We start from the raw sequence: 15172 nt of genomic DNA on the forward strand, positions 1-15172 counted from the left end.
CTCCAGGGCGCATCTTCATTTATCTCTCTATGTGACAGAGACCGCCAGGCCCTGAGCGGAAGCAGCCCCGGGGTCCTGCCTATGACGAGGAGCCGCCCGAGACAGCGCGAGGACCCCTCTCGGGGCTGTCTACTCAAATCGCCTGATTACAAAAAAAGAACTGATGCGCCTCGTTCAGCCCGTCTTATAGCTCAGTTTAATTAGCCGAGAAGGTCGCCGGGCGTCTTCAACGGCGGTTGCGGAGAGGTGAGAGGGAAGGGTTCCTCTTGGCGAGTCGGGCGTCTTTTTGAACGCCTACGTCCTTCCCATCAGCCCCCGCGCCGAGCAGCAGCAGGAAGAAGGCGCAGAACCCACGTGTTGGACAAGATGCCCAAGTCCAAGCGGGACAAGAAGGGTGAGTGATGCCGCAGGTCCTAAAGGAGGGTTTTCCTACGCACCTATGTATTTTCCCACACACACACCTATCTATGCTTAGTTTTCAGAGCTTTATGTTTGGAAGCTGTGGCTGGATGGTGTTGTAAACAAAAATTGCCCTTTTCCCTTATGGGGTATCTAAGAGCCCATATAGAGCCCTTACGTAGGTTCCCTATTGGTAGGAGAGAATAACAAAGGCCAACCAGAGAATATTGAGAAGCAAAGCAGCTAGTAAGCTTGATCTTTATTGATCTGTTGCTACAGGGTGCCCCCTTCACACGCAGGAGAGAGGAGGAACCCAGAAAAATGGTGCGCAAGGCCTTATAAAGACTTTTGAAATTGCCACCCTGTAGATCAAGACCACTCCCAGAAACATCAGACATGCATCACAGAAGGGGCATAACCTAAGACCACCCCTCAGATACATCATACCTACATCACAGAAAAGGCGATCTAAACAGGTATCTTCTGTGATGTAGGTATGATGTTTCTGGGGGTGGTCTTGATCTACAGGGTGGCAATTTCAAAAGTCTTTATAAGGCCTTGCGCACCATTTTTCTGGGTTCCTCCCTTCTCCTGTGTGTGAAGGGGGCACCCTGTTGCAACAGATCAATAAAGTTCAAGCTTACTAGCTGCTTTGCTTCTCAATATTCTCTGCTTGGCCTCTGTTTTTTTCTCCTACCAATAGGATACCCCATAAGGAAAAAGGGCATTCTTTGTTTACAACAGAAGCTATGCCTATACTGTATTGCGTGATATTGCCCATTATTACTGTTTTAATGAGGGGGCTGGTGCCGTGTTGCTTTTGTTGTGACTTTATGGTTTTAATAGGCCAGGATTAGACTGAGGGGATAGCTCAGTCGGTAGAGCATGAGACAACTTAGTCCCAGGGTCGTGGGTTCAAGGTCCCATGTTGGGCAAAAGATTCCTGCATTGCAAGGGGTTGGACTAGATTACCGTCGTGGTCCCTTCCAACTCTACAGTTCTATCTGTAGCAGTGGTTCCAAACCTTTTTTGCCCAGGCCCCACCTAAGCATCTCTGAAATGCTGATTCCCCCCCCCCCCCCGACATGTAATTCTTATTACAGTGGTTCCTCGGGTTACAGGCGCTTCAGGCTACAGACGCTTCAGGTTACAGACTCCGCTAACCCAGAAATAGTACCTCAGGTTAAGAACTTTGCTTCAGGATGAGAACAGAAATTGTGCAGCAGCTGTGGGAGGCCCCATCAGCTAAAGTGGTGCTTCAGGTTAAGAACAGTTTCAGGTTAAGAACAGACCTCCGGAACGAATTTAGTACAGTGGTACCTCAGGTTAAGTACTTAATTCTAAAGCACCACTTTAGCCAATGGGGCTATTAAGTTCTTAACACTAGGTACCTTTGTATTCAGAAAGTGAGCTCCTATTCAAGTGGTAAAGGTAAAGGGACCCCTGACCATTAGGTCCAGTCGTGACCGACACTGGGGTTACGGTGCTCATCTCGCTTTATTGGCCAAGGGAGCCATGGAGGAAGACTAAAAGGCCATTAACTGTTAGTAGCTCATTCTCAAATTGCCCCCCCCCCTTAAAAATCAAATTGCCCCCCTGTGGGGCATGTGCCCCACTTTGGGAATCACGGATCTATAGTGTTGTTATTTGGATCCATCTGTCTCAGGAGACAGTGGAGGAGTGTGCTTTTGGGGTGAAGCCACTGGAGAGTTACAGCGCCTGCTGTGGCTGTAGAGATTGATAGGGGAGAGACGTGTTTTCTTTCAGGTGGGGCAGATGAAGGCGCCTGCTTGTGCTGCTGCAGATGCACCAGGCATTTCTTCTCTCTGCGCTCCTCCCAGCAGTCATTCCTCCTGTGGTCACTGCTATGGATGCACGGCATGACTGCCTGTCTTCAGGCGCTGCGAGTCCTTTGCAAAGGATTCTCACACAGCAGAGTTGATGTTGTCTGTCAATGGGTCTGGTGCTGGAAGCTGGCTCCCCATAGTATCCTGCTGTTAGCGCTGCCCGAGGTCCCAGCTCACAGAAGACCAACGCTGCTTCGTTGTTTAGTATAAAAGTCTTTATTGAAGTTCAGTTCACTTCCACAGCCGCAGCGTGCAGCACTACGTCTCAAACTTTAGACCGCCGAAGCTCCGTCTGAATCTCCTCCCCCCTGACACCAGTTTAAGATTCTAGCCTTGCTCCACCTCTTCCTTTGTTCTTTCCTCCTCTGGGTCCATCTGCCTGTCGGGGTCTCGCCCTTCCTAGACTCTTCTGACGCTGAGTCCCCTGACTCTTCCCCCTCCCTCCGTCGGGCTTTAGGACCTGGCTCCCAATCCGGGTTTTCTGCTGTCCCGCGCGCCTGCACATTTGAACTTTGCGCGCGCGCCCAGCCTCCCACTTTCCTTCTGACCGTTACACTGCTGTCACTGCTCCCTCTTTCGGGGAGGCTAGCTGGACCTGACCTCCCCTCCGTTTCCCCACTTTCCGATGGGGGCGTGGTCAGCCCTGACTCATCTTCTCTCCCCGCTGGAGGAGAGGCTGGTCCTGACACATGTGACTCTTCCCCCCCCCCCACTGCGCTCTGGTGGGGGAGCTGGTCCTGATCCCCCGCTGCTGCCTTGGGAGTCCCTGCTGGCCCCTTGCTTCTGGTGCGTCCCCCCTGGGACCCCCCTTGCCCTCACCATCGGCACCTCCTTCTGGGAATCTTCTGATTCGCTGGAGAAGCTCATGGAATCTCTCGGGTCACTGTCATACTCCCCTACGCTCCCCTCGGATTCCTCTCCTTCGCTCTCCATTTCCTCTCTCCCCTGTGCTTCTGCTCCTGAGCCCCTGACACCTGCCATCTTCCATTCTGTGAACATGGCCAAGCAAGCTCATTGTGGGGAAAGCAGCGTACCGTAGTACCTCTGGTTACGTACTTAATTCCTTCCGGAGGTCCGTTCTTAACCTGAAACTGTTTATAACATGAGGTACCACTTTAGCTAATGGGGACTCCTGTTGCTGCCACGCCACCGGAGCACGATTTCTGTTCTCATCCTGAACCAAAGTTCTTAACCCGAGGTGCTATTTCTGGGTTAGCGGAGTCTGCAACCTGAAGCGTATGTAACCTGAAGCGTATGTAATCTGAGGTACCACTGCATATAGTTTTAATTCTGTTAATGCTTCATTGTTCTTTAATTATTGTTTCCCACCCCCCTATGTCTTTAGCTGTTCTTATTTCTATCTGTAATACGCCTTAAGTCCCTGTCAGGGAAGAACGCTATGTATAAATAAATATATAATAATAACAATAATAATAATAATAGCCTAACTTACCAAAACTGTGACAATTGCTGCAGGGTAAAGCAATAAGTCAAATATAACACTGAGCAAAACATCAGGTTTGCACAAACTCCAGGTCTGCCCAGGAAACTGCCTTAACTAGGCTCTTCCTGTGGCTGCCCAGCTGGACTGTACCATATGGAACTGAATCTCTTTCTTCTTCCTTCCAGTCTCCTTGACAAAAACCGCCAAAAAAGGATTAGAAGTTAAACAGAGCTTAATAGAAGAGGTAAGCAACATTGCAAACTATGACTCTGATCCCGTGTGAAAAATTGCTTTGGAGAAAGGGCTTGGGATTAAAAACGTTAAAGGTCACTTCCTTCATTCTGAATCGTGAAGGCTGTTTCTATTTAGAGAATATATTCTTCTTACATTCTGACTTCTAAACTTCTTCACCTCCAGCTGCGGAAATGTGTGGACACCTACAAGTATCTCTTTATTTTTTCCATCGCCAACATGAGAAACAACAAACTGAAGGATATTCGGAATGCCTGGAAGCATAGCAGGTAAAAATAAGAAGTTGGGTCGCCTGTGACTCTTTCTCTGACCTACTTGCAAAACTGTTTGGATTGACTTCGAAAGAAAGAAAAAACACCTTTCAGGGAGAACCTCCCCCTGAACGATGGAGGACTGTGCATGCTCAGCAGCCATAAGCTAATTGTTGAAAAGGGTGGGGGAACTGTCGTAGTGGAGGAATGGAGTATCCTGGAAAGGACATGATTCTGAGGTGGGGGGGGGGTTGTTGTTGTTGTTATTACCATAATCCATTTCTTAGTCACTTTCTACACAACCATCAACAATGTAGAATAAAAGCAGTTTAACCACAACACGAATGAGACATTTAAAGCAAAAGTACCGTATTTTTCGCTCTATAAGACACACCCGACCATAGGACGCTCCTTGTTTTAGAGGGGGAGAACAAGGAAAAAAATTCTCCCCCTCTCTGCTCAGTGCCCCATCAGCGAAGCAGCAGGAGGAACAGAGCCCCTTCCATTTCTCCTCCCACTTGGCTGAAGGGGCGCTGCGCAGCTCTCCCTCTCTGCTGAAGCCAGGAGAGTCTTGCTCTCCCGGCTTCAGCAAAAGGAACCCGAAGCCTCCGGAGCGCAGCGGGACCTTGTGCTGCGCTCTGGAGGCTTGAGGCGGCTATCCCTGAAGCCTGGAGAGTGAGAGGCGTCGGTGCGCACTGACCCCTCTCACCCTCCAAGCTTCAGCGATAGCAACGTGAAGGCTCCGGAGCGAGGCGGGAGCGCTCCCTCTGCGCTTCAGAGGCGTTGCTATTGCTGAAGCCAAGGAGCCTGCATTCGCTCCATAGGACACACACACATTTCCCCTTAATTTTTGGAGGGGGAAAAGTGCGTCCTATAGAGCGAAAAATACTGAATAGATACAATACTGAATAGTCACCCATGGTAGAGACATCCAGTCATCTAGCTTGGAAAGCTTGTCGGAACAATAATAATAATAATAATTTATTATTTATACCCCGCCCATCTGGCTGGGCCTCCCCAGCCACTCTGGGCGGCTTCCATAAAAACCAAAAATACAGTAAAATATCACACGTTAAAAACTTCCCTGAACAGGGCTGCCTTAAGATGTCTTCTGAATGTCAGGTAGTTGTTTATCGCTTTGACATCTGCTGGAAGGGCGTTCCACAGGGCAGGTGCCACTACCGAGAAGGCCCTCTGCCTGGTTCCCTGTAGCTTTGCTTCTCGCAATGAGGGAACCGCCAGAAGGCCCTCGGCGCTGGACCTCAGCGTCCGGGCAGAATGATGGGGGTGGAGACGCTCCTTCAGGTATACTGGACCGAGGCCGTTTAGGGCTTTAAAGGTTAACACTGACACTTTGAATTGTGCTTGGAAACGTACTGGGAGCCAATGTAGGTCTTTCAAGACCGGTGTTATATGGTCTCGGCGGCCATATAATATGTATTCAATCATTTCTGGAAATTCCTGCTAGAGGGTGCCAACTATATCTTGACCAGGATGCGGTTTTGCAGAACAAGGGCAGCCACAGTAAAGGCCCCGAGTTACTCAGAGCAGGCTATTGAGATCATTTGCACTTGCAGCAGAGACTCCCACGTCCCACAGTGATCTGCTCCTTAAATCTACTTAATAAATGGATTATTGTCTGCATTACTGATTTAAATATACTCCCAAAATGAGTTAGCTAAGTGTTCGTTGAGTAAGAGCATGTTGGTTTGAAATGTTTGATATTGGGTTCTCCTCCTGCAGTAGATTTGACCGATTGATTTCCTTTTTGCAGGATTTTCTTTGGGAAAAACAAAGTGATGATGGTGGCCTTAGGACGGAGCCCAGCCGATGAATACAAAGATAATTTACACCAGGTGGGGTGTCTGGAGTGTAAACAGTTTCACCAATGACTTCTGCAACTTAGATTCTGTGTGTGACAAATTAGGGGCGCGCAGTGAATATTTCCCTATTATCTCCATTCTCCTTTTGTTTTTCAGGTCAGTAAGCATCTGCGGGGAGAAGTTGGACTTCTCTTCACCAATCGCACCAAAGAGGAAGTTGCAGAGTAAGCCTTTCCGAGTCGTCTCTGTCGCTATAACATTAGGGGATAACATTTTGCTTGTGAACATTGGAAGACTCAGGATAGATAGATAGATAGATAGATAGATAGATAAAATAATTTTTTATTTATACCCCGCCCTTCCTGGTTCAAAAACCGGGCTCAGCTAACAACAAATTTAAAACACTTAATTGTAAAAGCAGCATAAAAGACAGTATAAAAACATGAATAACAATAAAATTCAATGTTCAGAAATCAATTTAGGGGAAATCCATCTATAATCCCCAGGGCTAGCTGGCTGAATTTGTCCTACTTGGGCCAGCGAGGAGGCCAGGGGAGAATTAGCTGTGGGGTCTCAGAGTGGGTAATCTTCATAAAAGGGGAGGACAAGGGAACAGAAGGGAAATAAAAGATCAGGCTAAATTCAAATTAAAGGCCAGGTGGAATAGCTCTGTCTTACAGGACTGACAGAAGGAGGTTAAATCGTGAAGGGCCCTAGTCTCATGGGGCAGAGCATTCCACCAGGTCGGAGCCATCACTAAAAAGGCCCTGGCCCTGGTGGAGGATAGTCTGACTTCCTTAGGGCCCGGGACCTCTAAACTATGGTTATTCATGGACCTTAAGGTCCTCTGCGGGGCATACCAGGAGAGGTGGTCCCGTAAATATGAGGGCCCTAAGCCCTAAGAAAGTATTTCACACGGCACACTGTTAAACTGTGGAGCTCGCTCCCACAGGGGGAAGTGATTCCCACCAACTTTAAGGTGGCTTTAAGAGAGGGTTGGGCTACTTCATGGAGGAGGAGAAGGAGAAGACTATCAATGGCTACTAGCCATGATGGCTCGGCTCTGCCTCTACAAGTTGGACACAGCAATGCTTTTGAATACCAGTTGCTAGAAATCGCAGGAGGGGAGAGGGCTCTGGTGCTCAGGTTTTGCTTGCTGGCTTCCCACAGGCAACTGTTCAGCCACTGTGAGAATAGAATGCTGGACTAGATGTCCGCTGGCCTGATGGAGCAACAGGGTCCTCCTTATGTTCTATAAACAGCTAGGAACAGGAAGCAGGAATATGTGATAATTCTTGTTACAGATAGGTAGCCGTGTTGGTCTGCCATAGTCAAAACAAAAAATTTTTTTTCCTTCCAGTAGCACCTTAAAGACCAACTAAGTTAGTTCTTGGTATGAGCTTTCGTGTGCATGCACACTTCTTCAGATACACTGAAACAGAATGGGCGCATAGACACCACCTTATACCGTAAACCAACTGACCGACAAACATATCTACATGCCTCTAGCTACCATCCCAAACATACCAAACAGTCCATTGTATATAGCCAGGCACTACGTTACAGCCGTATCTGTTCCAATTCTACAGACAGAGACTCTCACCTAAGAGATCTACAGCAAACCTTTTTAGAACTAAAATACCCAGCAGATGAAGTTAGACAACAGATCAATAGAGCCAGACAGATACCCAGAGAGAACTTGCTGCAAGACAGACCCAAAAAAGAAAATAACAGAACACCTCTAGTCATCACATACAGCTCCCAAGTTAAAACAGTGCAACTCATCATCAGAGATCTACAACCTCTCCTGGACAATGATAGTTCTCTTTCTCAAGCTCTGGGAGGAAGACCTTTCATTGCCTACAGACAGCCACCCAATCTTAAACAACTCCTAACCCACAATAATACTACAACCAGACGTAACACGGACACTGGCACCAGAGCCTGCAATAAACCCAGATGCCAACTTTGCTGCCACATACACCTGGACAACACCATTACTGGCCCCAACAACATCACACATACCATCTCGGGACTATTTAATTGCTCATCGTCTAACATTGTATATGCCATCAAATGCCAACAGTGTCCTTCAGCTCTCTATATTGGACAAACAGGCCAAACCTTACGCCAAAGAATAAACGGACATAAATCGGACATCAAGAATCACAAGACAGAGAAACCAGTAGGAGAACACTTCAATCTCCCAGGACATTCTATACAAGATCTCAAAGTAGCTGTTTTACTACAAAGGAATTTCAGAAATAGACTGGAAAGAGAAGCTGCTGAATTGCAACTCATTACCAAACTTAAAACCATGGAGAGACCTGGTCTGAACAAAGACATTGGATTCTTATCTCATTATACATGACAAAGCCATTTTTCACCTTCTCACCCCTTGCTTTTTCCTGTAAGACCTATTGCAGTCGTTAAGAGTCGTCAACAGGCTCATCACAGCTATCTGCCAATCACCCATTCCCACCACCCTTCTGAGTAATACCCCTCCCCACCTTCTCACTATATAGAAGGCAACTTCTGTTTCAGTGTATCTGAAGAAGTGTGCATGCACACGAAAGCTCATACCAAGCTCATACCAAGAACTAACTTAGTTGGTCTTTAAGGTGCTACTGGAAGGAAAAATTTTTTGTTGTTGTGATAATTCTTGATACTGTAATATAGAATCTATTGGTACCTCAGGTTACATACACTTCAGGTTACAGACTCCGCTAACCCAGAAATAGTGCTTCAGGTTGAGAACTTTGCTTCAGGATGAGAACATAAATCGTGCTCCGGCGGCGCGGCAGCAGAAGGAGGCCCCATTAGCTAAAGTGGTGCTTCAGGTTAAGAACAGTTTCAGGTTAAGAACAGACCTCCGGAACGAATGAAGTACTTAACCCGAGGTACCACTGTACAGTGGACGCTCGGGTTGCGAACATGATCCATGCGGGATACACGTTCGTAACCCGCAGCGTTCGCAACCCCGTCTGTGCACACACGGGTTGCAATTTGGCGCTTCTGCGCATGCGCAAAGCATGATTTAGTGCTTCTGCGCATGCATGACTGCCAAAACCCGGAAGTAACCTGTTCCGGTACTTCCGGGTTTCGGCAGTGCGCAACCTGAAGCGGACGCAACATGAGATATGACTGTATGCAATTCTTATGTTTTCCATTTTGTTTGCCTGTTGTTCTTTTTTTTTTTTTTGTATTGTAAGACACTTTTGTAGCCTTATGAGGCTTTGCCCTCGGGTGGGAAAAATATTGCGCCCGGGAAAGGGAAAATGGGAGTCAACAGACACTCAAGGAATAGTTTCGGAGAAAAAGCTTTATTTCTACCATCCATGAACTGGTAGAAGGAGCAAGTGTGATAACTCACAAACAAGCACGGGTTCACAGTCATTTGCACAGAGTATATATTACCCTTCTAGTTCCCTCCCCTTTCTCCTCCTCCTGAAAAGTCCTGCCCCATGTCTCCTGAGCATGAACAGAAAATTCCTGCCTTGGGACTCTTTTTGGACTCTTCCCAGGAAAGTGGGTGATGAAACCAAAGGGGGTTTCAGAGTGTTCAAATATGTTTCATTCTCTTGTTCTGGCATAGTTCCTGGAAAGAAAGTTTGCAAGTCAAATGTACTGTTTGGCAAGGTCAACTAGCCTGAGAAGCAACCTTTGTTATAGTAGAGCGAAATGTTTCTGATGCTTAGCTAATGCCTTTTAGCTGCTGAGAAAATGATTTTGAAAAGCTTTGAGAAGCTTTGAGCCTGCTTTGGGGGGGGTGACTTCGGGCCTAGGTGGGGTCACCTGTCCTCACCTCCTTCACTTTGAGTCTTCTTTCCTTAAGAAAAGCGGGGTATAAATATTAAATCCAGATTCCAAGGTTTTGCAAACAGCTAAGCTTAATAGATTTGTCGCTTCCTTCCTTTCCCCAGGTGGTTCTCTCAGTTTAAAGAGAACGACTTCGCCCGAGCTGGGAACAAAGCAACCTTCACCGTCAATCTGGATATGGGGCCCTTAGAACAGTTTCCCCACTCCATGGAGCCGCAGCTGCGGCAGCTGGGGCTTCCGACGGCGCTGAAAAAAGGTGGGCGGTGTGTCCCGGAGTTAACCTGTGGAACTCCTTTCCACAGGAGGCAGTGATGGCCACCAACTTGGATGGCTTTAAAAGAGGATGAGACACATTCATGGAGGAACAGAGGGTGCACATGTGTTCGAATCCTGCTTGCTGGTTTCCCCGAATGGGCAGCTGGTTGGCCACTGTGAGAATCAGAGCCTAGACTGGATGGGGCGGTACTTTGATCCAGCAGGCTCTTTTTACATTCTTATGTGCATGCTATTGGAAATAGCTTAGCCATGCATTAACGTGGACCCAACTCTCAAGAGAAAAACTCTGTGTGTGTGAGTGTCCTTTCATGTTAGCATGATTTATTTGGCTGTCCTCACTTCCCTGCATCGTGTGACAGAGTGAAAAATTCCCACGTCGTTCCTTTTCCATCAGCTCAGCACAGGGAAACGAGGCTTTACGCAACAATGTAAGGAAGTAAATTATTAGCAATTCCGAGCGTCAGTCTGTTTTATAAATCTTTATAGGCAATAAATTGAAGCTTCTTTAAAAAGGCTTTGGCCTGTTACCTGTTACTGCTTTTACACAGCCTTTTCCTTCTGTGTTGTTTCATTGACAAATAGAGAATCCAATTCATTTCTTCCTTCCCAGTCCTAATAATAAAGTAAAGGTAAAGGGACCCCTGACCATTAGGTCCAGTCGTGGCCGACTCTGGGGTTGTGGCGCTCATCTCGCTTTATTGGCCGAGGGAGCCGGCGTACAGCTTCCGGGTCATGTGGCCAGCAGGACTAAGCCGCTTCTGGCAAACCAAAGCAGCACACAGAAACGCCGTTTACCTTCCTGCCGGAGTGGTACCTATTTATCTACTTGCACTTTGACGTGCTTTCGAACTGCTAGGTTGGCAAGAGCAGGGACCAAGCAATGGGAGCTCACCCCGTCGCAGGGAGTCGAACTGCCGGCCTTCTGATTGGAAGTCCTAGGCTCTGTGGTTTAACCCACAGCGCCACCCGCGTCCCAGTCCTAATAATAATTATTATGAAAAAAGGTGCAAACTTTAAAATCTATTTTAAGAGCAGTTATTCAGTGCCCGAGCCAATAATATTCCCTTGCTCTAGAACAGGGTTTCCCAAACTTGGGTCTCCAGCTGTTTTGGGGCTACAATTCCCATCATCCCTGACCACTGGTCCTGATTAGCTAGGGATGATGGGAGTTGTAGTCCAATAACAGTTGAAGACCCAAGTTTGGGGAAGCCTGCTCTAGAAGCTTATCACCTCCCCAAAGATATGTCTTTCCCCCAGTACAGTGATGAATGTCTTCTTCAGGACATCTGAGGCTGTGCCCTTTAGCCCACAAGGGAGTTAGGTGGTCAGATTTATCTTCTAACTTCCTCTCTTCACCGCATAGTTATCTCTGCTAGCAGACGATATATTGGTTCATCATAGATCCAACCAAAAGTCCTGGTGTGTGTGTGGGGTCTCCTGATCATATGCAGAGGGTCGATTCTGCCCCCTCTTCAGCAGGTGCTCATTCCTTCCTCCTGTCTCTCAATTTGGGAGGAAGGTGGCCTCTTCCCTGATAGCTTGTGCTGATAGGAACTTTGTCAGCTGCATAGCTGTCAACTTTCAGATTTGAAAATAAGGGATCAGCAGCCGCGAAAATAAGGGATCAGCAGCCTCACTTGTCCTGGGGACAGTCTATGGGATATCTAACAATCCGGGATAGCAGCGGGAAGCAGCGCTGGAATGAGGGAATTTCCCGCAAAAAAAGGGAAGGTTGACAGCTATGCGGCTGCTGAAAGCTCTGAATAATAATAATAATTTATTATTTATACCCCGCCCATCTGGCTGGGTTTCCCCAGCCACTCTGGGCGGCTTCCACAAAGACCAAAAATACACTAATATGTCATACATTAAAAACTTCCCTGAACAGGGCTGCCTTAAGATGTCTTCTGAATGTCAGCTAGTTGTTTTCTCTTTGACATCTGATGGGAGGGCGTTCCACAGGGCAGGCGCCACTACCGAGAAGGCCCTCTGCCTGGTTCCCTGTAACTTGGCTTCTCGCAATGAGGGAACCACCAGAAGACCCTCAGTGCTGGACCTCAGCGTCCGGGCAGAATGATGGGGGTGGAGACGCTCCTTCAGGTATACTGGGCCGAGGCCGTTTAGGGCTTTAAAGGTCAACACCAACACTTTGAATTGTGCTCGGAAACGTACTGGCAGGTCTCTCAAGAACACCTTCTCTGCAAAGAAGCAAAAAAAATATCCTTTCCCCCACATCCTCTGCCAGCCTTCCACCCATTTCTGGAACCCTGATTTGTACCAGCAGTGCTTCCTGAGCTCCAGCCAGCATGGCCAGGTTATGGGCCAACTGACTTCTATAAGCCAATTCACTCCCGCCACTTCCCCTCTTAATCCTCCTCTCTTGTTTGCAGGAGTGGTGACCTTAATCTCGGATTACGAGGTCTGCAAAGAGGGGAGCATCCTGACCCCTGAACAAGCACGTATCCTGGTAAGCAAGTGGCAAAGAACGCGGGGTGGATCCCTCAACTGAGGGGTCTCCGAGGCCTGGGGGTGGGGGGTGTCTTTGATTGCTGCTGTGCAAGGCGTCTTCCTTACAGGTCGACGCGTCGAAGCTTGGACTCAATGAATCTCATCCCCACGGACTTTGGTGCTTTAATGAGAGAGACAGCACGGTGTAGTGGTTAGAGCAGTGTTTCCTCAAACTTCTGCAGTTGGGCTACAATTCCCATCATCCCTGACCACCGGTCTTGCTAGTTGGGGATGATGGGAGTTGTAGTCCAACAACAGCCGGGGACCCAGGTTTGAGAAACACTGGGTTAGAGCATCGGACTAGGAACTGGGATACTTGGGTTCAAATCCCCACTTGGCCATGAAGCATAAGGGAGGTGACCTCGGGCCAATCACTGTCTTCTCTCAGCCTAACCCTACCTCACAGGGTTGTTGTGGAGATTACATGAGGGCAGAGGGAGAACCATTTATGCCCCCCTGAGCCCCATGGAGAAAAAGTTGGGCTGTAAATATAATAAATGCTGCTACCTCTTCCGCTGTCTAGTCTCCCCCCACTTCTGTCCTTTTCTCATGGAGAGGAAGACTGGCTCATTTCAGAACCACATCATACTTGTTTCAAGTTGCTAGACCTCATTGTTTGCATAGATTCCCAGAAGCGGACACCTGGGAAACTGCCCAGAGAAGAAGCCCACCCTCACCCCTCAACTACAGAAATGTAGCTGTTGTGCTAGGCAAATAAGATACAGATTTAGGTACAAAGAGGGACGCGGGTGGCGCTGTGGGTAAAAGCCTCAGCGCCTAGGGCTTGCCGATCGAAAGGTCGGCGGTTCGAATCCCCGCGGCGGGGTGCGCTCCTGTTGCTCGGTCCCAGCGCCTGCCAACCTAGCAGTTCGAAAGCACCCCCAGGTGCAAGTAGATAAATAGGGACCGCTTACTGGCGGGAAGGTAAATGGTGTTTCCGTGTGCTGCGCTGGCTCGCCAGATGCAGCTTTGTCACGCTGGCCACGTGGCCCGGAAGTGTCTTCGGACAGCGCTGGCCCCCGGCCTCTTAAGTGAGATGGGCGCACAACCCTAGAGTCTGTCAAGACTGGCCCGTACGGGCAGGGGTACCTTTACCTTTACCTTTTTAGGTACAAAGAGAGGGCAGTTTTGTGTGTTTTGTTTCTTGGCATAAGCAGCTGTGGCTGAGGACATTGGGCGTGGCAATCACTTTTCTCTCTTGTTTCAGAAACTCTTTGGGTACACGATGGCAGAGTTCAAGGTGACGATCAGGAGCGTGTGGAATGCTGAGACAGGAGACTTTGAGCAGCTGGCCGAAGAGGGAGAGGACGTCACAGAAGGGATGGAGGAAGAGGAGGAAAAGGATAACTGTGATGAGGTTGACAACTAGGCAGGAGCAGGACTGTTCCTAGAGGACTAAACTGCTCATCTAAGGACTTTATTTATCGTATTTTTATATATAGATATAAACCTGTATGAAGAACTTTTAAAGTTTTGGTCTGTTTCCTTTACACACCATTTAAAAAACCCCAATTTGGATAAATCCAAGCTGTGCCCATAGCTTAGCAGAGCAGCTGCTTGGCATGTAGAAGGCCCGGGTGTTCAGTCCCCGAAGGACCAGAGCACGCCAGGCACTCCTGTCTTCCACTGCCTCCCGCAGTTTGGTCAAACTCATGCTGGTAGCTTCGAGAACACTGTCCAACCATCTCGTCATCCTCTGTCTTCCCCTTCTCCTTGTGCCCTCCATCTTTCCCAACATCAGGGTCTTTTCCAGGGAGTCTTCTCTTCTCATGAGGAGGCCAAAGTATTGGAGCCTCAGCTTCACGATCTGTCCTTCCAGTGAGCACTCAGGGCTGATTTCCTTCAGAATGGATACGTTTGACCTTCTTGCAGTCCATGGGACTCTCAAGAGTCTCCTCCAGCACCAGCCTTAGTCTGTGTTTAATAGACACTTCCAAAAAGTTAAAATAATAGACTAGAGTTTATTTGGGTCTTGTTTTAACAATCCAGTGGTATATAAATTTTATGAAATCAATACAGTAGTACCTCAGGTTAAGAACTTAATTCGTTCTGGAGGTCCGTTCTTAACCTGAAACTGTTCTTAACCTGAAGCACCACTTTAGCTAATGCTGGCGTGCTCTGGTCCTTGGGGTCACGAAGAGTCGGACACGACTAAACAACAAAACAGCAATAAGGCTCACAGCATCTGGGTAACCTTGTCTAAGCAAAAATGGTTTTAGCAGGCACGAAAAGGTATAACGAAGATACCTGCCTGATATCAACAGTGTTAGAAGCATCTACTTGACATGCATTACAGTGGTACCTCAGGTTACATACGCTTCAGGTTACACACTCTGCTAACCCAGAAATAGTGCTTCAGGTTAAGAACTTTTCTTCAGGTTGAGAACAGAAATCGTGCTCCGGTGGCGCGGCAGCAGCAGGAAGCCCCATTAGCTAAAGTGGTGCTTCAGGTTAAGAACACTTTCAGGTTAAGTACGGACCTCCGGAACGAATTAAGTACTTAACCCGAGGTACCACTGTACTTCTGTGGGGTGGGGAGCAAAGAAGAGAGCC

The 15172-nt window shown here is 48.0% G+C and overlaps 1 protein-coding gene across 1 annotated transcript; it reads left to right on the plus strand.

Moving 5' to 3' along the window:
- The first annotated feature begins 263 nt into the window (after positions 1-263).
- On the plus strand, positions 264-14083 carry MRTO4 (MRT4 homolog, ribosome maturation factor). Its single transcript, XM_053401030.1, has 8 exons — positions 264-394; positions 3876-3934; positions 4108-4211; positions 5968-6049; positions 6173-6240; positions 9940-10091; positions 12502-12578; positions 13827-14083. The coding sequence occupies exons 1-8, from the start codon at positions 367-369 to the stop codon at positions 13986-13988; spliced, it is 732 nt and encodes a 243-aa protein (XP_053257005.1). The 5' UTR covers positions 264-366; the 3' UTR covers positions 13989-14083.
- The last annotated feature ends 1089 nt before the right edge of the window (positions 14084-15172 follow it).

The sequence above is a fragment of the Podarcis raffonei genome, chromosome 8, assembly GCF_027172205.1.
Source record: "Podarcis raffonei isolate rPodRaf1 chromosome 8, rPodRaf1.pri, whole genome shotgun sequence".
Taxonomy (NCBI): domain Eukaryota; kingdom Metazoa; phylum Chordata; class Lepidosauria; order Squamata; family Lacertidae; genus Podarcis; species Podarcis raffonei.